The sequence below is a fragment of the Schistocerca gregaria genome, chromosome 1 (assembly GCF_023897955.1).
Source record: "Schistocerca gregaria isolate iqSchGreg1 chromosome 1, iqSchGreg1.2, whole genome shotgun sequence".
Classification (NCBI taxonomy): Eukaryota; Metazoa; Arthropoda; class Insecta; order Orthoptera; family Acrididae; genus Schistocerca; species Schistocerca gregaria.
Window position 1 is genome coordinate 1,058,462,277 of NC_064920.1, and position 24,907 is coordinate 1,058,487,183.

At 38.3% G+C, this 24,907-nt stretch overlaps 1 protein-coding gene across 5 annotated transcripts in view; it reads right to left on the reverse strand.

Moving 5' to 3' along the window:
- Nucleotides 1-24,907, reverse strand: part of LOC126281139 (importin subunit alpha-7) — a 52,857-nt gene that overhangs the window by 12,242 nt on the left and 15,708 nt on the right. For all 5 annotated transcript variants that reach the window (XM_049979828.1, XM_049979821.1, XM_049979819.1 and 2 more), the window contains exons 5-8: nt 24,046-24,309; nt 11,646-11,850; nt 4,480-4,623; nt 323-482 (exon numbers count right to left, since the gene is read on the reverse strand). In XM_049979828.1, coding sequence (XP_049835785.1) covers nt 323-482; nt 4,480-4,623; nt 11,646-11,850; nt 24,046-24,309 — 773 coding nt within the window. The remainder of the gene's footprint in view (nt 1-322; nt 483-4,479; nt 4,624-11,645; nt 11,851-24,045; nt 24,310-24,907) is intronic.

The following is a 24,907-nucleotide window of genomic DNA, read 5'->3' on the forward strand; positions in this document are numbered from 1 at the left end:
TGCTATCTTTTCATACGAGTGAATATAACTTTTTTGCAGTGTCTATAGAACACACTTACAGCTACAGAAAACAGTGACAGATAGAAGTTTGTCCATAACTGCCAGCAAACTCCAGGTATTTTTAGTACAATGATACACAAAAATTCTCAGTGGTACTAATTCACACGGAATTATACAAATTATTTATGGTTAGGCAACAAAGCATTTTTCATTCGCAAGAAAATTAATTCGAACTGCACGGTAGAGAATTTAATTTTACTGAAGTGTCATCACACAATAGATTTGGGAGGAATTGTTGTAAATTTGCACAAAAAATATTTACCATAGCATTCTTCAATAAGCACTGCATAGGGATTGATGCCTCCATGTGTCTTGGCATCTTGGTCACCTAGCCTGAGTATGTTTTCCAGACCATTCAGTGCCACCTGGACAATCTTGGCATCCATCACAGTCAATAGGTCACACAACGGATGTATGCACCCCTGAAACAAGAATCATTTTAATGGGTCTACCCCTGTTGAAATCATTAGATAAACACAAATTTACAAGGACACAGAGCAGCTGGCCAATACAAGGAGACAGAGAGAGTACTGCCAATACACGCATGTAGAAGCAGAGGAAACTATACACATCAAAAAAAGTTTTGTATCACCACAGTTCCTAGAACTCCTGAAGATAGACATTGACTGTATATTGTATCACCGACACAATCCCTTTGGCTGTTCAGTGATTTCACGAAACCAGCCCAAAGATGTAAACAACCACGCATGAGCAGCGCGTATTAGACGGAGGGGGTCTGACAACCGATCAGTTCCAGTCATTCCACTAGGAAGGAGGTACACTGCTTGTCTTGTCTGTAGTTCAACCATGCGTAGACAGTCAATACCGCGGTTCGATTGCATCTGCATTGTTACTTTGTTCCAGGAAGGGCTCTCAACAAGGGAACTGTCCAGGTGTCAGAGAACCAAAGTGATATTCGAACATCGAGGAACTGCAGAGACACAGGAACTATTGATGACATGCCTCACTCAGGCCGCACAAGGGCTGCTACTGCAGTGGATGACCACTACCTACAGATTATGGCTCAGAGGTACCCTGACAGCAATGCCACCACGTTGAATAATACTGTTCGTGCAGCCACAGGACGTTGTGTTAGTAATAGGCTGCATGATGTGCAACTTCACTCCCCGACGTCCATGGTGAGTTTCATCTTTGCAACCGCGACACCATGCAGCACAGTACAGATGGGCCCAACAACATGCTGAATGGACCGCTCAGGAGTGGCATCACATTCGCTTCACCGATCAGTGTTGCATATGCCTTCAACTGGACAATCGACGGAGACATGTTTGGAGGCAACCCGGTCAAGCTGAACACATTAGACACACTGTCCTGCGAGAGCAGCAAGTTGGAGGTTCCCTGCTGTTTTGGGGTGGCATTATGTGGGGCCGACGTACGCTGCTGGTGGTCATGGAAGGTGCCGTAACGGCTGTACGATATGTGAATGCCATCCTCCAACCGATAGCGCAATCAAATCGGCAGCATATTGGCGAGGCATTTGTCTTCATGGATGACAATTCACATCCCCATTGTGAATGAATATGTTCAGGATAACAACATCGCTCGACAAGAGTGGCCAGCATGTTCTCCAGACATGAACCCTGTTGAACATGCCTGGGATAGATTGAAAAGGGCTGTTTATGAATGACGTGATCCATTGACCACTGACGGATCTACGCCGAATTGCCGTTGAGGGGTGGGACAATATGGACCAACAGTGCCTTGATGAACTTGTGCATAGTATAACACGACGAATACAGGCGTGCATCAATGCAAGAGGATGTGCTACTGGGTATGATGTACAAGCGTGTACAGAAATCTGGACCACCACCTCTGAAGGTCTTGCTGTATGGTGGTACAACATGCAATGCGTGGTTTTCATGATTAATAAAAAAGGGCAGAAATGATGTTTATGTTGCTCTCTATTCCAATTTTCTGTACAGGTTCTAGAACTCTAGGAACCAAGGTGACGTAAAACTCTTTTTAATGTGTGTATTTCTTGTTTACGGAACTGATAGTACCTTCCTCCTCAAGGAGGATAGGATAGGATAGGATAGGATAGGATTTGAAAGGCTGGGAAAAATAGGCAGCTCAATCAATGCCCATGCTGAGAGACTCGCTCATTGTAAGGTTGTTCTTACAAGTTGTCTGAATATCAAAGTGTGCATAAGAGCCTAAGAGGCAAAAGTGTTGGTGAATAATGAGAATTAGTGAAACTGCATATGCTTAAATGGGTTGTAGTGGACCAGGCAGTAGTTGTCGGTCAGCACAGTCTTGAAGTGATCCATCTGTGGATCATAAGAGTGTTTCCTGAAATAGTAGTTTACAGCATGAGGGCCAAGATTTAATTTAACTGTTAATCCGACATTCAGTTAAATGCAGTGGCATATAGTATTCTGTGAAGTTTAATTACAGAGGAGGAGGCAATGATAACAATGAAATGGTTATCATCCATCAGAAACCTCATGTGACACAGTGAAAGTCAATTTAACGACCTATACTGCATCCTGCTTTAAGACGAGATAAAGAAAAGATCTACAAGACAACATACAACTAGAGTATAATTGCTGGGAAGGTATTGGTGAGAGAAGATCAAAGGTAGTACATTAGTAGGTGCTGTGTTAGCTTCAGTACAGAGATGACAGACAGAGAGGAGTAAAGATGTGTTAAGAGGAAGATATGAGAAGGGAAAGAATATTATGATTAAGCCACAAGAAGAAATCAAACAAGGAGATCAGGAGGTGGGGGTGGGAGAATCAACAAAAGCAGCAGCAGAAGCAGCAGCAGCTACCTGCACAATTCTCTATTATTCAAATCTCTATTTTATCGTGGTGATCATTCCACCCTATGTAGGTCTGTGTCAACAAAATATTGTCGCATTCGGAGGAGAAAGTTGGTGATTGGAATTTCATGAGAAGATTCCATCACAACGAAAAATGCCTTTCTTTTAATGATTTCCAGCCCAAATCCCGTATCATTTCTGTGACACCCTCTCCCATATTTCGCAATAATACAAAACGCGCTGCCTTTCTTTGAACTTTTTCGATGTGTTCTGTCAGTCCTACCTGGTAAGGATCCCACACCGCACAGCAGTATTCTAAAAGTGGATGGACAAGCGTAGTGTATGCAGTCTCTTTAGTAGATCTGTTAGAAAATGTAACAGACCTGTAAAAAATGTAACAGTGTCCTGCCAATAAATCACAGCCTTTAGTTAGCCTTCCCCACATTTTCTGTGTGTTCTTTCCAATTTAAAATGCTCGTAATTGTAATACCTAGGTATTTAGTTGAATTCACGACTTTTAGATTAGACTGATTTATTGCGTAACCGAAGTTTAAAGAGTTCCTTTTAGTACTCATGTGGGTGACCTCACACTTTCCGTTATTTAGAGTCAACTGCCACTTTTTCCACCATTCAGATATTTTTTCTAAATTGTTTTGCATTTTTAAAAATCTTCTGATGACTTTATTAGTTGATAAACGACAGCGTTATCTGCAAACAACCAAAGACAACTGCTCAGATTGTTTCCCAAATCGCTTATATAGATAAGGAACATCAAAGGGCCTATAACACTACCTTGGGGAACGCCTGAAATCACTTCTGATTTACTCGATGACGTTCTGTCAATTATTACGAACTGTGACCCCTCTGACAGGATATCGCAAATCCAGTCACATAATTGAGACGATATTCCATAAGCACACAATTTTACTACAATCCGCTTGTGTGGTACAAGTGCCAAAAGCCTTCCAGAAATCTAGGAATACAAATCAATCTGAAATCCCTTGTCAATAGCAAACGGCACTTCATGTGAATAAAAAGCTAGTTGTGTTTCACAGGAACGATGTTTTCTAAGCCCATGTCGACGGTGTGTCAATAGACCGTTTCCTTCGAGGTAATTCATAACGTTCGAACATAATATATGTTCCAAAATCCTGCTGCATATCGACATTAACGATATGGGCCTGTAATTTAGAGGATTAATCGATGATGGTGGATATAACAAGGGCTCTGCTTAGAATTTCATTAAGCAAAAAGTGTGCAGGTGCTAACTGCAGTACAGCAAAAAGGAAAGCAACGTATTTGGCATTTACACACTACTTAGGTGAAACAGCATGGTCTTCTACAGTGACATAAATAAATTACCATACATGCTGCTGAATCAGATGGTAAAAAGTAATAAATTATTGATTCTATTGCGGCAGTAATGTTGAAGTTATTTCACCATTACCAGCACTGGAACCCAAACCTTGTCTTAGTGATCCTGTCTGGCATAAAGTCAAAGAGCCTCAGCAATAATTACTGTGATGAACAAGCCACAAACAGTATGAAAAAGTTACAGGTAGCAATATAATTTAAACCTATAGTAACATGTCACATTAAATCACTGAAGTACTAAATGAACAACTGATTAGCCTTACCTGATCTACAAGATAACGTATCTGATCTGGAGTACCCCCAGACGTAGCATTAGTGATGGCCCAAGCTGCTTCTTTTCGAGTTTTGAATTCGGCTTTTCCCAGGATATCAATGAGAACAGGAAATATGTTGGCATCAATGACAGCCTGTAAACATATGGAGAAAGTGTGATGCTGTTAGGACAGTGATCAAACAATGATAAATTCCCACAATTGATCAAAAGCAATTACATCAAAATTCCATGGCCCATGCCTTAACCTATAGCAAGTAATAATACTGTGCAAGAATCAGTAAATCAAATACACCTATATGCTTATTTATTTCAAACAATGGAAAATCCAGCATGGAATGTAGCAATATTATGAAAAGGAAAGTTGTTACTCACCATATAGGAGAGACGAGTGGCAGATAGGCACAACAAAAAGACTGTCTTAGCTTTTGGCCAGTAACACCTTCGTTAAAAATGCAACTCGCACACGCGACTGCAGTCTCAGGAAACTGCAAGCAGCTGGACCAGCGCATGATGGTAGTGGCAATTAGGTGGGGGTAAGGAGGAGGCTGGGGAGGGAAGGGACAGTACGGAATGGGTGGCGGACAGTGACGTGCTGCTGGGGAACACGCGGGAATTATGTGGAGACAGGTAGTGCTGCTAAGTGCAGTCGGGAGGTTAGATAGAGGGCAGAGGAGTAGTGGTGGTGGTGGTGGTGTGTAGTGGAAATGGAAAGATGTAAAAAAAAAACTGCATGCGGCCTTGGAATGAAGGCTGTGTAGTGCTGGAATGGGAACAGAGACAGGGCTGAATGGGAGAGGACAGGTGCTGCTGCTTGCAATGTAGCTTCAGTTGCCAGGGACTGCAGTTGTGTGCGAGAGTAGCATTTGAGAGTGTGTGTGTGTGTGTGTGTGTGTGTGGGGGGGGGGGGGGTGTCTACTTTTGACGAAGGCCTTACTGGCCGAAAGATTTATTTGTGACAGTCTTTGTGCTGTATTTACTTATTTCATTTTTAATCCATTAGAACAAAGTACCAATGGCACAAGGTCATATGAGATTATACAACATATGCAGAACTTAATTAAAAAATAGATTAATACAAATAAAGATGGGTGGATTAGTTAAACAAGCCCCTACACTCATTATGCAAATTGTTTGTCATGTTTTTAAAGTGACGTTAGTATGTTATAATTGGCATAACACAATGACATAGACTTAATGATGTACATGTGCGCACACGTGGCAATTTTGTAAATTAGAGCAACTACTATATACACAAATTAAGTTGACACTCTGCACAGTGGCTGATGGGAGTGACCATAAGTGATATACGCATTCAGGATCACTCCCATCAACCTGAGTGTCAATTTAGTTTGTGTGTATATTAACTCATGGAAAGCTCCACCAAATATACTGAGATAGGGGACAAAGGGCACTGTGAAGCTAGCTAAGGAATAGCAGTTTAAACATGCCTATAAGTAGTATCCCCTGCTGTATTGAACATTCACTTAGTTTTTGCCTCTGCCTACTGTCTTTAAGGTAATCATGTCACAAGATGTGTTACTAAATACTGTCAGATCTTCAAAAGATCAACAGATCATTTAAATGTGAATATCCACAGACATCTCAGTGCTGAAGTTAGACTGGAAGATGAAGCCCTATTCCATAATCTTCAGGTCACCCACATCTCAATTTCTGTTGGGAATATCTGAAGTAACTTATTCATAAGAACATGGTGGGCACAACTACGAAATGGTAACAAACTTGAGGGTATCCAAAACACACAGCTCAATATGAGCTTTAGCTTTTCTCCAAATGTTGTGTCTCTAGAGTGGACATTATTTAAAGCAACTATTGAGTTACAAAATAATATGTTGTTACACCTGAGTTACGAGATTAAATAATAAATTAAAGTGCACTGTAACATAAATATGCATATGAAAAGCACATATTTTTATTCAACCATACACGTCAGCAATTTTCTTTTATGAAGAATTACTGTTATCCCTAAAGTGTAATTGTTCAGCTCCGATGTTGACAACTGAATGAAATTCTGCTTACGTCTCATAGCACTGGAGCTACACAGTCACTGTCCCCTGTACGAAAGTAGAAGTGGCGCATGGAAGTACAGTTTCAATTACGATACTAATTTATTGCTGCAATTATTACCAGTTCTCAAAAGCGGCATTCAGCAAAACTTAATTTTTTTTTTCTTGCTACGCTCTACATTTTAACCAATCTTCACTGAGAGGAGAGAGAGCTCCTGCAATGGGAGCAGAACAGCTGTATCACAAATGATGAAATGAAAAGACCCTACAAAACTACACAATGTTCACTACATATTTTAATGTCTGCTTTAAGGCTAAAAACAATACCGTTAGTGTTAGATATGTAATACTGGTAGCAGCTAGACACTAAACATCGACAATCCAAAGTCTTCAGACTATTACACAATCACAACTAGAGAGACCAGTACGAAGAAAATGTTCAACAAGTAGTATGTGCCTTGGATGGTGGTGGAATGCCAAATGATTTATATTTTCAAAATGTTTTCCAATGATCACATATTGGATGCATATTTAGTGATTTTTAGCATAACTTACTGAAACTTTTTCCACTATGGATATATATATTCTTAAGGAAATGGCAGCAAGAGACAGGAAAGAACACCAGGTCCACTCAGTGTGTACGCCTGGCGCCACATCAAACATGTTGAAGAGGTTATTCCAAGAGCCACTGAGGCAACAGGGTGCAACGAACTGCAGATTGTGGCGCACTTTGGAACAAACAATGCCTGTCATCTGGACTCCAACACCATTCTTGGGCCATTCCAGTGAGAAAGTCGAGAAGACCAGCCTTGTGCGTGGAGTTTCAACAAAGCTAACAATTTGTAGCATTGTCCCCAGAACTGATTGTGGCCATTTGATTCTCAGTCAAGTAGGAGGACTGAGTTAGAGACTTCGAAGTTTGTGTGAAAAGCTAGGCTGCGACTTCCTGGACTTGTGCCAAAGGGATGAGAACTGTAGGGTCCCCCTAAATAGATGCGCACTACACATCAGAGGCTGCTACTCAGGTAGATGACTGTGTGTGTGTGTGTGTGTGTGTGTGTGTGTGTGTGTGTGTGTGTGTGTGTGTGTGTGTGTGTGTGTGTGTGTGGTGCACACAAGGTTTTTTTTAGATTAGGCAACTCTCCATCAAATCCAGATAACAATAGCTGTAGGAAACAAAGAAGTATCTGTGCAAGATCAAAAGAAATGCCTGCCACAAGTGAGAGTATGAAAATTCTAATGGTAAACTGCCAAAGCATTTGCAACAAGAGTCTCAAAGTTTGCACTGCTCATGAAAAGCAGTTAAACTTACATAATACTAGTTACAGAATGCTTTTTGAAACCTGAAATTGGTAGCTGTGAGATTTTGGAGGAAAATATAAGTGTATATTGAAAGGACAGACAAATGGGAAATAGAAGTGATGTATTTGTCGCAGTAGACAAGAAACTCAAATCCACCAAGATTGAAATTGAAGTTTCATTTGAGATTGTTTGGGTACAACTCTGTAACAGGAGTGGGCATAAAATGATAATTGGTCCTTCTATTGGCCACAAAACTCAACTCCTGATGTAATTGAAAACTTAAGAGGAAACCTCAGTTTACTTAACTTGAAACTTTCAGCATATGTCAGGAGCATATATAGGAACTCTAGCTCAAGTTTAGAAGAATAGTTGACCACACAATGGATAAATATATACTGAGTAGAACAGTTCATAATGGGAGGGATTCTCTTTGGCATACAGTCACAATAAAGAAACTTCTAAAGAAACAGAGATTACTGTGAAATACGGATAAAACAAAGCGTAGGGCTATAGATAGATGCTGAATCAAATGCCTTTGGTTGTCAAGAGAGCAATGCACCTTCATACCATAGCAGAATACTGTCAAATGACATTTCACAAAACCCAAAGAAATTCTGATCGTATTTAAAATCTGCTGGAGGCACCAAAGTTAGTGTCCAGTATCTAGCGAATGAGACGAACTGAAATTGAGCATAGCAAATCAAAAGCTGAAATGCTTAACTCCATTTTCAAATGTTCCTTTACAAAGCAAAAGTCATGACAACTGCCCCAATTTAATCCACATATCACTGAAAAGATGAATGAAATAAATATTCGTGTCAGCAGTGTTGAGAAATGGCTGAAATGGTTAAAACTGAACAAAGCACTAGGTCCCAATGAAATTCCTGTCAGATTCTATGCTGAATTTCTGGCTGAGTAAGCCTCTCTTGTAACTATAATCCACTATGGATCCTTTGAACAAAAACTGTGCCCAGTTCTTGGGAAAAAGCACAGGTCACACCCGGCTACAAGAAGAGTAGTAGAAGTTATCCACAAAACTAACATCCAATATTCTTGACATCGATTTGTTGGACAATCTTAGAACATATTATGAGCTCAAACACACTGAGGTTGAACCAAATGGCCACCTCAATGGCAACCAACATGGATTTTGAAAAAATCAATCATGCAAAACCCAACTTTCACTTTTCTCACATGACATGCTGAAAGCTTTGGGTCAAGGCAACCGGGCAGATGCAGTGTTTCTTGGTTTCTGAAAAGCATTTGGCTAAGTACTGCACCTTCACTTATTGTCGAAAGTATGATCATACAGTTTATCAAGTGAAATTTGTGAGATGACTGAGGACTTTTTGGTAGGCATGACACAGCATTTTATCTTGGATGGAGAACTGTCAGTTAAAAGTAATTTCAGGTTTGCCTCAGGGAAGTGTGTTAGGACACTTGCCGTTCATGTTGCATATTAATTACCTTTAAACAATATTAACAGTAAAATCGGGCCTTTTGCAGATGATGCAGCTATCTACAATAAAGTACTATTTGAGAGAAGTTTTATAAATATTAAGTCAGATTTTGATACAATTGTGCTGTGATACAGAGCTGGCAAATTGCTCTAAATGTTCAGAAAACTAAAACTGTGCACTTCACAAAAAAAAAACATAGTATACTATGATTATAATATCAATGAGTCACTTTTGGAATAGTCCAACTCATACAAATACCTGGGTAACACTTGTAGGGATATGAAGTGGAATGATCACCCAGGTTCAGTTGTGGATAAAGTAGGTGTAGACTTCAGTTTATAAGCAGAATACTGGTGAAGTGCAATCAGTCTACAAAAAGAGACTGTTTACAAATCAGTCATGCAATCCATCCTAGAATACTGTTAAAGTACGTGGGGCCCACACCATATAGGACTAACAGGGACTATTGAATGTATACAGAGAAGGGCAGCACGAATGGTCACAGGTTTGTTTAATATGTGGGAGAGTGTCACATTGGAGGAACTCAACTGACAAGATCTTGAAGACTGACATACTATCCTGAGAAAGCCTACTAACAAGGTTTTACAAACAAGATTTAAATAATGAATCTACAAATAAACTACAACCCCTTATGTATTGTTCACACAGTGATAGTGAGGATAAGATTAGAATAACTACTGCTCGCACAGCGGCATTCAAATAACCATTCTTCGTATGCTTCATATGCGAATGGAACTGCAAGAAACCCTAATAACTGGTACAATGAGACGTACCCTCTGCCATGCACCTCACGGTGGTTTGTAGAGTACAGGTGCAGATGTAAATTGATATTAATGTCACTTGAGCACATGGAACAAAATATTAACACTCCAGCTTTCTGTAATCCTATAGTTCAAGGAAATTCTGCAACATATGCTTATTACTTATTAAAATCACCATTTAAACCAAATCCTCCATAATTTCACAACACTTTCACACGTAGCATACAAAGCAACACTTCCACAACCCAAAGAGTACACTTGCTGTTTGATTTTAAAGGTACAATATTTTTTTTTTATTTGTCGTGTTCCGTAGTTTAATAAACTGTAGAAATGACATCATGTAGCACCTTAAACTGAAGTTTTATTTAATCTTTGTTGTGCAACCAGTTTCAGTCAAAGTCCTTCATCCAGTACCTGTTGTACACATGATCATGGAGACATGAAACTTTCAGGTGAAAAGGCTGTATGAAAATTTTAGTAAAAATAAAGGCAGTACTTACATATATTTGTTAACAGCAAGAGTTACACATAAACACCAAAAATACTAAACTATTTGTAAATATTATGACTTTTTTATGTATTTATGTAATTCTTGATGTTGACTAAAATATTTAAGTATTGGTTGTATTTTTACTACAATTTCCAAACATCCTCATCACTTGAAATTTTCCTGTATCCATGAAGTGTGTACAACAGGTACTACACAATGCTCTTTCACAGAAACCAGTTGCACAATTATGATTAAATTAAAAAGTGGCTTAAGATGTTACATTATGTCATTTCTACATTTGAGGTAACACAACTGTTAAAAGATACAACTGAAATCCCATTTGTCTATAGGATACAAAAATAACAAACATGGATATTTAAGAGCCATAGAATAAGGCTGCTTATTCACAGATTTTTAAATCTTTACATAATACGGAAAATTTGGGAAGTACATTGGGGCTGCCACTGACTCTATAGCACTGAAGTTCATTATAATTTTAACATTGCCAACAGGTATTTTTACCAATAATATAATAAACAAGATGCAATTCCAGCATAGATGCTCACACACTGTTCCCAACCTCAAACCATTCTATATGGCATTCCTAATTTTATTTTCTACAGCTTTAAAAAATCACTTTGCATATCCCAGACAACTTAAGTAAGAGTAATGTTTATCTTAATATGCTCACTGAAGCAACAGTGATTTCTTCGCATAGACAACAGAAACTATCCTTAAATAAAGTACTCCACTTCTGCAAAATGGCAAAAAAAGTAGAATAGTTTCATAGATACTATTAACACGAAACTTACATTTACAGCCACTCTCTGTATCACACCTTTTTATTGTGACATAAAATGTCACTTCAGTAGCACAGAGCGATGAAATGCTTTAGAAAAATTTCAGAACACAGTGTAACGGTCACATTAGTAGTAATTAGTCAATTATGAAAGGGGTTATTTTCCTTTGAATGTAAGCATCTAATTTACTAATTTATTCAGTGTGTCATGAAGTAACATGCACAAAATTGAAAAGAAAAATTGCCTTACAGACTTCACTTATATAAGCTGTATTTGACAAAAATTTTAATCAGTAACCTGTATTTGTTGCCGATTTCCTGCAGTTATGTTGGAAATGGTCCAGCATGCCTCTTTCCTGATAGATTCCTTTTGTGATGCAAGCAGATGCAGAAGGCAAGGGAGGGCCGAGCAGTTAAGGATCACCTGCGTCTGAACATCGTCACCCGTGACAATGTTGCCCACGGCACGCAGTGCGGCAGACACAACATTGTGCTGATTGTGCCTGCAAGTTTTCCACAGAAGTAAGTGCAATTACACATATAGTAACATATGTTCAACATCTCAATGGATAAACACAGTTTTACCTTTATATTAAAAATGAAACTAGTTTCAACTTGCTAGTCCAGATCAATTTATTAACTATCATTCGTTTTTTCTCTCAAAAGAAAAAGAGTAAATGCAAAATCTTACTGAAGAGCCAACATAGGCAAACAATAATTTTATGCTTAACCATACAACAGATTTAATTTTCCATTTTCTTGAAACTTCCAGACAGACTACAGCTTTGTGCCATACAAAGACTTGAACATACAAATTTGCCTTTTGTGGTTGTTCTTAATGATTGAGTTACCCTATCATGCTTGATGGTCCAGATCAAAGTCTGAATCAACGAGTAATCCCCCTAACTTTGCAAGCTCTGCCCCTTCTTTCCCATTTTCCTCAAATTTTGAAAATGAAGCACTTGCTTACAAAACCACATAGATATATACACCGCATGTTTCCAGTTTCAACTGTGACCACGTTATCCTACAGAGCAACAAGCTTTACCCACAGGTCAACCAGAATTTTAATGTAAAATAATGTAGATCCTCCTCCTGCTGCACCCCTGAGTAAAGATCAAGAAAGGTTGACTAATGTCAAGCTACACAGTCTCTACAACTTGTCTCTTATGTGAACAAGCTGCTGCACCCTGAATCCCAATGTAAATGATTGCCACAGAATTTAAAACTTCCTTTTTCACTGTTGCATAACTTCTCCCACTTTTATAAACCTCTTCAAAAAATTTGTTTCGATAATAACCATAAAGTACATTAGAAAACTAGAGATAAGAAAATTTGTACACATCCCAACTGTTCTAGAATACTGGTGCAATGGTATTCATCCCAATAAATCAGAAAAAATTTTTGCAGTGAGCTCAAAAAGGATATCAGTCTTTTGTGACCTACTAAATGAGGATGCTTCTATCTTTGGTGATGCAAAACATTGCAAATATCACATTACGTGCACTCCAGAAACAGCATGAAACCAAGTTTGCTCGTAATTATCTGAGTTAGCTTCACTGTAGACTGATACATCTTTTTAGTATGTGCCAGAAGCAACAAGAAATAATTCACACAAGAAAGATGAGGAAAGAGCTTGTAATAACTTCCAAGTACTTGCCCTACTTAATACTACTTTCAAACAGTGTGCCAGAATTATCAGCAGCAGATTCGAGTCAATAGCTGGATATTTGCTTGCAGAAGAACCAATTGTTTTTAGACAATGGTGACAACAACTACTGACACTATTTTTACTTTATAAGTCGTGGAAAGACTTCTGTTTAATCACGAAACACACTGTTTTTGTATGTCTATCCTTCTGATTGAAGGTTTGAAAGACTTTGGCTGTTCACTTATGTAAAACGGAACACCTACAGCCGTTCACTTATGTAATAAAACTGAACACCTACAGCTGTCCTTTCTTTGTTATTTATTATACGGCTAACAGTTTCAGTGATTCAATACACCATCTTCAGGCTTTAACTGATGCTGAGGGGTTAACTCCAATCATATACATGATTCTATCAGTGGCCAAAACCTATGAACTGGTTTCCATAGACTGTTACAATGATGATGTGTCTCCAACCATCGACTACCAAGTGTTGGAATATCGTGAAGTACTGTACTGAGCATACTCTTATTTCTTTAATCACCAATTCAGAACATGCACAAGAACTCATTATGCGCGTTCAATACAGGTGTAAAAGTGATAGATCCAGGCGCAACAAACAATGGATGTAATTTATACCCACACCTATTAATCATCTTGGGACAGTGTGGGGATCATTCTTTTTCCGGAATTTGCTCACGTAGCTCTTCAAACCATGGCAGCCCCTGAGGTGAAACATAATGCGGTTCAACTTGGTGAAGATGTTTAAATCAAATGCTGTCCTAAGCACGTCAACAAAGTGTTTTCTACTGGAAAGGGGGTTCACTGAATCGGGTCTGACTGAAGTTACTAATTACTCTTGGCTAAGAAATCTGTGCTGCATTCTAACTTCAGCAATACTCTTACCGCTACTAAGTTAGTGGCCATGCATTCTGGTTGACTACTGGTCGGTTGTCATATCAACGTAAAAAAACTGTGCAGTGGCTGCAGCAGATCTGGTATATAACATCGCTGCTTTCACAGGTAGCCCAGCCTTTGACGGGGTAGGATAAGCCTGTGATGGGATTGGAGTAGGTGGTGCTGTTTGGGAGGCCAGGCATGCCAGGGTCTTCCACAAGGGTATGATCCCTGTGGCAGGGGATTCAGGGTGGGAGTGGCACAGGGATGGACTAGGATGGTGGGCAGCGGAACACCACTCTGGGAAGGGGTGGACGTATCTTGTGTAGGATGTCCCTCATTTAAGGGCAAGGCGAAGGACACGGTTCAGTCATTCCAATCACGAGTGGTATTGGTATTCTTGGGATGGATGTGAGTATCAGGTGTGTGTAGGGATATGGCACAGGAGATCTGTTTGTGCATTAGGTCTGGGAGGGGAGGTATTGCCTGTCTACGAAGGCTGTTGTAAGGCCTTCAGTATACTGGGTGAGGGAGTTCTCATCACTGCAGATGCATTTGCCACAGGTGGCCAGGTTGTATGGGAGGAATATTTTGGTGTGGAAGGTTGTGGCAGCTGTGAAAGTGCAAGTCAGGGAGTTGCTTGTAATGAAAAACTATAAAATGTAGGTTTTGGGTAAATTTCAGTATTCCAGAATGAGATTTTCATCTGCAGCGGAGTGTGCACTGATATGAAACTAGAGCACTTGCCCGCAAAAGGCAAAGGTCCCGAGTTCGAGTCTCGGTCGGGCACACAGTTTTAATCTGCCAGGAAGTTTCAAATTTCAGTATCCCAAATTATTTCTGGTGTAGACCTGAAACTCGTATAGCAGTAAATTATTGTCAATCTGAAAGGCTACATAATGACTTTATCAATCCACATTTTATTGTGTCATTTATACAGTCTGGAAAGTTAAACATGCATGAATAGGCCTGGAGTGTTCAAGGACTGGGATGAGAGCTAGTACCTTCTCGGCATGGGAACGCATTCTGTAGGGCACAGGGCTACTGTGATCAGCAAGAAGAATCTTACAGATTCCTAATCATCAATGCATGTCACTACGTCACAATATGTATTAAAAATTAAGTTCAATATGTATTAAAAATTAAGTTCAATATGTATTAAAAATGAAGTTTTAAAGTAAACAGGGGGTATGGCAGAAAAACAATGCTTTATGCCAATAATCTTGCACTGATTTCTAAGAAGGTAAATGATATGCACACAGCTGTTCACAAATGGCATAAATTGTGTTACAAATATTACCTCAAAATTTCAGTGCAAACAACTAACAGCACAGCTTTTACAAGTAAATAACCAACTCAGACTAAAATTGTTATTAACAATGAAATAACAGAATAAGACAAACTCTTCAAATATCTTTGCTATTATATAACATACAAAACATGCAAAATAGTGTAAATAAGTTTAGAAATATTTATAGATAGCAGATAGCTGAAAAATAAAACTCTTGAATACACAGATTAAAGTTTTACAAGATGGTTGCACTAGGAAAACTATTAAATGGAAAAGAATAGTGGGTAGTAAACAAGAAGTAGGAAATGCATATCCAGTGTTCAGAGATAAGGTTTCCAAGTATTGCCAAGAGATGTTACAGGACAGACAGAATCAGAATGGTTGACGCAGGATAAAGAAAAGAAGCTTAACTGATCATTAAAAAGGAATGGTTACTGAAAGATTATCTACAAAAATAAGGAAAGACAAACCAAAAAGAAATCAAGATTCTGGAAGCTTGGAATTGTAATAGGCAATAAATGGCTTAACATGGAAAGTGAAGAAAAAGAAGAAGAAGAAGAAGAAGAAGAAGAATGTGGCTTAGCACCTCTAAATTGCACCTATTTAGATGGGACATTACAGCAGTGATCAGACATGCAGTACGAGTCACGCGCAGGACAGGTGACATCAGATTGCACGACTGTATGCTGTTTCTACTCGATCTGATAGAGGTCACTAGCTGACGGACACTGTTCGCGCTGAAGTCAAAATACTGTAAGTTTTATTTCAGGTTCTGTTTGTTTAATTTTCTAATTGTTTATTAATTACAACTATAATTGTGCTTAGTTGTGAGAGTGAATGAAGGTGTGAATGTGAAATACTACACAGTGAAGTAATTGCTCACATGAAGAATGTTTGAGAATGACGTGTGTTACTAATTTGAATCAGGGAATTTGTTATAAACTATTTAGTCAGTTTATAGTACTGGATAAATGAGATTATGATTTCAGGAAAGTAGTTTTAATAAAAGGGAATTAATTTTATATTCGTGGGTTTTCAAAATTTATTTATGTTAATTTACTGCTCCGGTTCTGTATATATGCACAATATTGAGCAGGCTTGATGCTGCTTTCTGATTGGCTGTGATATTTCTCTGCCAATAAGAAATTAGCATATTTGTGCATTTTTTGGAGAACTAGAAACTTATTTTGCGTACAGAGATAAATAGAGTCGGGGCTTGGATCTCATAGGGATCAGACCAATTGATACATGCTCCGCTGAAAATAATTAATATCGAGATATTTTGGTACCAGAATGTTTGAAAATGTGGTAAAGTGTGGAAGAGACTTTGATTGAATGCACTGGGTGAAATTCTGAATTTTTGGTGATATTTAAAATACATAAATTCCGAATGGCATGTTGCTTACTTGCAAACTTGAACATTGTGTTATGAGAGATTGTTTGTAACAACATTTGAGCGAGCTATTCTAACAGAAACAATTTGGGAAGTATCATTGATAACTGCCATAAACTGGCTACAGTTATGAATGATGTTTGCATGTGGACTTTTGAAAAAGCAAGGTGGGATAATTTTACTTCCCCTTTTGTTTTGCATCTGTCTCCTTAAAATTCATTTTTTCACTTTTAACTCATAACCATTAATGTATGTGGATATAATCTGCCTTTCCATAAAAGAATACATCACCAAGTCTAATTTTGTGCTTAGTTTTATGTGTGTAATTGATTTTCTAATTTATTTCAACTATTCCTAGTTAGTATCTTTTGTTATAGGGTGAAATCAGTAATTCTTTTGTAACTTAAATTCTATTGGTGACTTATAAACAAATACAAATTCAGTAATAATTGTAAACACTTGGAAGACAAAATGCAAGTAATCTTAAAGTGTCTATTTAGCTCTATTCAAAAACATGTTAGCTAAGCCAGCCCTTCATTAACTCCAAAGTAATTAACGGCTTTGTTAAAAGTATTGTTTGCATGACTATTTTTGTTAAGTTCACAATTTAAACAAATAATCCGGCCTAACTCTTGTAGTAAAAGAAACTGCTAAAAAGAAAGAAATTTTTTTTCGATGTAGTCAGTTAATTCAATGAGTTAAGTTTTAATTGTAATTTCTGTAAATTTAACTTCGAACAACGTATAGTTTCGGCCCCTATTATTGTGAGGATATATAAGGGCCCGATTTTTGGTCATGAGACAAGTCAGTCCATGGCCGAGTTTCAGACAAGAAACCTGTGATGGTTAGAACAACAACAATGCTTCAACTTACCTGTGAAATAAGTGTTACACAATTAGGCTGCGTGTTGAAACAATGACAGTGTGTGTTCCATACATGCATGATTATTCCAAAAGAACTGTGAATTATATGGTTACGTTTTTACTACTCACAGATATTAAACAGTAAACTATTGTAGCAGTATGTGGATGTTCACCTGAAAACTATTAATGAGGCTTATCAAGAGTTAAATAATAGTGCACTGGCCATATTAAATATGTATATGGGTTGTTGTGAAAAGTGAAAGTAAACAATTGTGGAACACAAATGTGCACTTGTCACCTACATCATTTACAGCACACAGTACTGCACTTCTAACTCATATTTTTCAGCCAGTATGTTAACACAGAGGACAAAAAACAAAGAAATAAATAAGCTGAACCATCACACGTGGTGCCCTGACATGAGGAATATTGTAGGCAGCTGCAATAAACAAGGACTCACAAATTTTGAGCAGTGAACATAACAGCGGTTCACAGTGCAGTGGTGCAACAGCCAATCAACGCACAGGTTTCATTGACACAATATGACAGCTGCGAATCAGCGAGCAGGGTCTATGGAAGCAGCCATTTAGTACAGGAGCAGCCAATCAGCACACAGGTGAACACAGCTGAGCAGAGATAAACAAGATGCCTTGCTGAGAGAATTACTATTTGCCGCAGCCGTGCAGATCCAGATGACAACAGCAGCAGCAGCAGAAGAGTGAATGAGAATAAGGTAATTTCATAGCAAAGGCTGTTTTATATTAAGTTTTACATAATGAGTGGCCTTAACGAACAAGACAGTGTGACTGAGGACAAAGCTGTAGAGGTTAAGTTATTAAATGAACAGAAGAACATAAGTGCGATGGGTTCTGAAGATGAATGTAACCTTGAAGGATGGGGACAAAAATGCTATTGTAAAGAGCAAAATGGACAAAAACAGTACTAAAGTGGATGAGGTCATTAAAGTTAAAAAGTTAAGGAGGAGGAATCTAGTAGTGAAAGTAGGCAAGGGCAAAAGTTCATGGCGGACGGAAATTTGGAAGCGACATTAAGGCAAATTTTGAATAGTGTGAGTAGGAAAGAAGACATTAGTAGTATGAAAAATGACATTAGTAGTATGGAAAAAAAAACACATTAGTGGTATGGATAAGAAAATTAATAGCATTAGAACTGACATGGTTAACTTAAAGGATGAACTGAAGAAAGAAATTAAAAAGGAGATTAAGGTAGTCAGCTCTGATCTTTTAGAATTAAATAAGAAGGTTGAAGCAAAAGCTAAAGATTGTGATGAAAAGATAAATACAGTAGTATATAACACTAATGAGAAATTAACACTGGCGAGTAGTAAATGTGTAGAAGAAAGAAGGAAGCTTTGTGATGACTGTAGTAGAAGGGTATGTAAAATTGAAGTCAAAGCTGCCACGAAATTTTGTGCTGAAAACAGAGTTAAACTTGAGAACCAAATAGATCAGATTAAAAATGATTTTGAAACTGAGGTAGAAACCAAGGGTGCAGTAGTGGCAGAGGAAAAACTGGTAAAAGTAAATAAAGATGTAAATTCAAAAGTGACTGAAATAGAGAAAACAGTGGAAGAGGTACAAAATCTAAAGCACAGAGAAAGTGAAAGTGTGTCTGATTTTGAAAGCAGTTGTAATGATGATAGCAATGACGAATCCATTAGTGATAATAGTGTAGAGTATAGCCCCGATTTTGCGTGACCTCGATTTAGCGTAAACCCACATTTAACAGAAGAAATTTCAAGTCCCGAAAATTATTCCACAAGTGCAATGCAATTTTATATTTGATTTAATGTAATTTGCATTACGGCAAAACACACATTTAATGTCACGAATATTAAATATTGAAAACAATACAATAGTGGCTTTTGGGGTCCGCATGCAAGCCACACTTTTTTTCCGGTTTTCGAAGTCTATAAAACCACCTGCAGTTTACATTTGGGTGCAATTGCGGCCTTTATTGCTGCTTTTTGCTGCTAGAAGTGGCCACAGAAGCCGTTGTGCTAGTTTTGAGTAATAATGTTAAGGTATTTTTTATCATGACGAATTCAGCAATTTTTCATATATTCGTAGCAATTAAAAAAAACTCTTTACATATACACCATCAAAACCGTGGCTTTACATTTTGACAACTCCAGCTAATGAGAGCAGTGCTCGCAAAAACATTTGTTTCAGTCTGCTTTTGAACTTCGGTAAGACATGGAGACAGCAAAAGTAACAACTTTCAGCTTGTTCCAGCAAGAGAAAAGCATTTTCTGGACCAAAACATGGCTGCCACTATGAGTTGCAAGTTGTAGTGAACAATTTTGTGAGAAAGTAGTAACTGTGCTTACCTATAACTGCAGAAATAATTCAAGTAAAAGCACAACAGAAAATCCAGAATTTTAAAGGGAGCCACAATTGGGCCTGAAAAATACGGGGAAAAACTCGTCGCATTACAGCGCTACATCATCAAACTGCACACCAGGAATTCATGCTGGCTTGTACAGCTGCCACCATTCATTTCACACAGAAGACTTTACTGATGTCCGAAGTGTCTACTAAAGATGTTATTGTACATGCTAACAAAATTGGCTGGTTAAATAAATTAGCAGAGGGTAAAACGGACTTAGTTGTAATTCCAGAATGGATGATGTCCAGTCTGCAACCATTAAATGTTTGTTTAAACAAATCTTTTGCGCTTAACGAAAGAAGATAGACAATTAACGCCTACAGGACATGTAAAGTGTGCAAGCTTGTTTCAAGTGTGCGTGTGCATTAGTCAATCTTGGAAATGTGTATCAAGTGAAATTGTTCATCACGCATTTAAAAATACTGTATTTCTAATGCACTTGATGGCACAGAGAATGATGCTTTGTACTAAAGTAGCGACAAGGGGTTGCTAGCGTTCATAATAAAACATGAAAAATCATGACTGTGTTCTGGTATGGAGTGCAGCAAGCTCGCCTATGATGTCACTGCTCACAGCTCACTTGCGTGTAGATATGGAATAACTGTATTTCGATAGATATTGTAAATTTTCACTGTTGTCAGTGTTTTGCGATGTAATCTTAACTTTAAGTGTCCCATATCCCTGACAGGTAGGGCCACTTAACACTTTATCCATCATATGATGAGCCATATCTTTCACTTTTAAGTGTGGCTTGAAATCGGGTTAAAATTTATTTACTTAATTTTTTTTCCGAATCTCATTACTGGGGTGCGGCTTGCATTCGAGGTCAGCTTGCACACAAGGTAAATACAGTAACTATAGTACACTCCAGCATTTATATTGGATACGATTGATCATCTTACATATTGATTCCTCGCTACATGTAAGAGCAAGCTCGAACTTAGCTGGCCGCAGCCAAAGACTAACAACGTACAGCGTGCTAACACTCATGCCACTTTGCATGCTTACACGCGGCCCAGCTCTGTCCAAGTTTGTACGTTTATAGCAGCATTACAGTATAGTGTCAGTTTACGCAAGTTTGCATCAGTTCGTGTATTGCATGGAGAATCCAGTTATACATCAGTTTGCTCACTCACATTCGTTGCTGTAGTGCAGTTGACTATGGCAGCAAAAAGAAAAACTCTGTGACTGAGAAAGTGAACTTGATTCGGGAATTGGAGAGCAACACAAATGTGCCCGTAAGCGAAATGGCTCGACGACTGGGACTTGCACACTCTCCATTGTCAAGAATATTGAAAAATAAGGAGAAGATTCTGGATTAAGAAACACAGTGCAGTTCAAAAGCAGAGAAAAAATGTTTAAAAGTCGCCATACAAAGAAATGGAATCTAAGCTAATGGGGTGGTTCAATGGAGCACAAGCTGAAAATGGGGCATTGATAAAAATGAAAACATCTACAATATCAGGGAAACTTGGGCTAACAGAATTCAAAGCTTCGAATAGCTGGCTGGATAGGTTCACAAAACACTATGGAATAATTTGCAAGGCAGTATTTGGAGACAGTGCTGTAGTTAGCGATGAAAGTGTTGAACACTGGAAAGAGGAGGTGCTGCCACCCCTCTTTGAAGGCTTTGATCTCGAGATGTGTACAATGTGGATGAAAAAGGTCTGTTTTACCAACTCATGCCCTCTAAAACCTTAAGTGTTAAAGGAGAAACATCCCATGGAGGAAGAATGAGCAAGCAGAGAATTACTGTTCTCTTATGCAGCAATGCAGATGGCAGTGACAAGCTGGATCCCATAGTAATAGGGAAGTCCCACAAACCATGTTGCTTCAAGAACAGTGCTACGCTATCATGTAAGTATTATACCGACAAAAGTGCTTGGACGCATGCGAACTTGTTCAAAAAGTTCTTGCAAGCTTTTCATGCATGAATGGGTGCTAGAAACAGGAAGGTTGTTCTCTTTATGGACAAATGCCCTGCTCGTCCAACAGACTTAGGATTTCTGTGGAATGTGAAAGCGTATTTCTCTCCTGCAAATTGCACTAGCTGACTCCAGCCCATGGATCCCGGGATTATTCATAGCCTGAAAAGCAAGTATTGGAAAGCTCTTGTCTTTAAGGCACTTGCCTTTATTGATAGGAATGAACTGTTTAAACTGAACAGCCTGCAAATGGTAACTAAGGAAACGATCTAAAATTGCTTTCATAAGGCTGGATTTAATTAAATGAGCATTCACAACAGAGACGGTAATGAATCAGTAGTGGACATGCATGATTGGGTGCAGGTATCTAACAATTTACCAATCACTTTTGATGAATTTGTGGCTTGTGATGATGATGCCATCACTACATCCATCCAAGGAGTTGAGGAAATCTGCGAAGATGAAGTAAAGCAAAATGATGAAGATATCGAAGAAGACGATGATGTTAGGGATGAAGAAATGCAAACAGCGTTATTCAGTGAAGCTATTGCCAGCATAGACATTATCCAGAGATTTGTCACAGCATTTAAAGTGGACAACCCTGTTATAGACAAGAGTAAATCAATTGGAGATGGACTTTTGAACCTAAAATCCAACAGTGCTAAAAAGCTGACTACCCTTTTTGATTACAGGTATTTCAGAAAATGAGGCATTGTAAATATGTTTTGTATATAGGAAAAGTAACTCAATTTATTATATTACTGTAATTGTGTAAGTATTTTGTGGATGTTTTCATTTTGTAGTGTGCTGGGAAACTACGATCTTTGACTTTAGTGCTACAAAAAAAAGTTGTAATTACAGTATAGTGTGTAGGGTAGGTATCTCCTTGTTTTATTGTTGTTATAGTGTAAATTATGTGTCGGTGCAATTCATGTCAATACAGTCAAAGAGATTTGGAAAAGGTTTGCTTTCTAGGATTAATAAGGTTTTGTTGTATGAAGAAGATCACTTGGTAAGTAAAAAGGAGGTATGGTACCCTATAATAACAGCAAGTGTATAAGAGGTGTTTACTGGACAGTGGTAGTGATTTGAATGGTATTTCACAGGAATTTTTTGAATCTATTAATAACACGGAGGGTATAGTAGTGATGCATGTTTCTGGAATAAAAATTATCTGTGCTACTGGTAAGCTATCAGAGTGTGAAACAAGAGGCGCCATTAACTGTGGAATTGGAAGGACAGCTGTTGGAGTGCAATTTCTTGGTCATTCAAAATCTTGGCATTGATGTAATATTTGGGACTAATTTCTTGTGCAATTAGCAAGTAGGGGGTTCAATATTCTTTGTTGGATTTATTATGTGCTGATAATGCTTACCCTAGCTGTCTAATTTTCCATGTTTCCTGAGGCAGTCAAACTCTTCTACTATACTATCTGTAGTTCATAAGTGAATCAGAATAATTCTTTCTTTGACTGTCATGTGATTTTGTACAGTAGGGTTCTTTAGTATAGAAATGTTTTAGAAAAAGTTTCTCATAGTGTTAGTTATAAGAAATGGAATCGTAAGAGGGCAGAAATAAGTAAATTGGTACAATGGTTAAAGAATTTCTGTCAAACAGGCAGGTAAGGTAAAGAGAAATAAAAGGTGTCTGCATATGTTGAGGAGAAGGTGCATCTTATCTGAAAACATTACCATCTGACCTAATCAGCTCATTGGTGTAGCAGCAAAGGCAATATGCAGTAAAAACAAAACTTACATACTAGATCTTAATATTAATTATGGTATAATAGAAGTTTTTGAGTTCAGTGCAGTCAGTATGTGTACATAACTACCTACCCATAGGGTACAGCCTTTTCTAAGAGTAAGGAATTACAACTTTAGACGTAGTTGCCTGGAGTTATGTGTGTGGAAAGAGGAAGCAAGATTTGTACATACAGACTTTTCAGACTTTGTACAGTTTAGAGTAAGGCTTGGTAGTGACTGGTGCGTACGAGTTTATTGTAACAAAGTGAAATATTACACACATAAATACTTTTATGTAAATATTCCTTAAAACAATTTTAGTAAAGCTTGTAGTCAAGATCGTAAAGAGCTGTCTTTTCTATAGCTTTTTATGCCTGATAACTGCATGTCAGTAACAAAGTAGGCGTGCATGTTAGAGGAGATTTACCACGAGGGAAAGTGGAACTTCATACACTGTGCAATGCACTGTGCCGCTGCAAGAAGAAGAAGAAGAAGAAGAAGAAGAAGAAGGAGTTAAAATTGGTACTCACATCAACAATTCCACCAGTCTGCGACAGACGCCAGCATCGATTACAGCCTGAATCTTATCATTAGGTCCATCTGACAGGTAGGAAAGTGCCCAGCAGGCATCAGCCAGAACATCACCATCAGAATGAAACAGTAAACGTGCCAGGATGGGCAGGCATGGGCTAACTTTAGCAAAGTCTGGTGGCGGATTCTTGCCACGGCAAAGATTAGACAGGGCCCACACAGCATTTCTTGTCATAGATAGTCGACAGGATTTACTCAAAAGCCTGAAAAAGAAGATGGCATAACTTTTTATTTGCATCTACACATACTAATCCCACAAGTAAACTGAAATGGAGACAGGCTCTGAAGCAGATAAACGCGCACGTACCACCACACACGTGCGCACGCACGCACGCACGCGCACACACACACACACACACACACACACACACACACACACACACACACACACACACACACACACAGAGAGAGAGAGAGAGAGAGAGAGAGAGAGAGAGAGAGAGAGAGAGAGATACGTAGTATCTGCTTCTAACTTTCTCTCACATGCTGATGTAATAGTTGTTGCAATTCCTTCAGTTTGCTCTCAATAAACACAGTAACGGCTGCCTTAGGCATACTAACACATAAAAGAAGAAGCAAGCAAAAGTTGTAATAGCTATATGGATTTAAGACAATTTAAATATTTTGAACACTTATCCCTCTAGGCTCTAAAATGAAAAAGTTTTTTTGATGCTCAACCTTAATGACAAATGCTCATTCCAATAAAAGTGAAATTAGTAAAAGCAACAAAGTTTCCAAAACTTAATTCCAGTACTCACAGTCACATAAACCTGCTAATTCTCCCTGCATTTGTTGTACTTA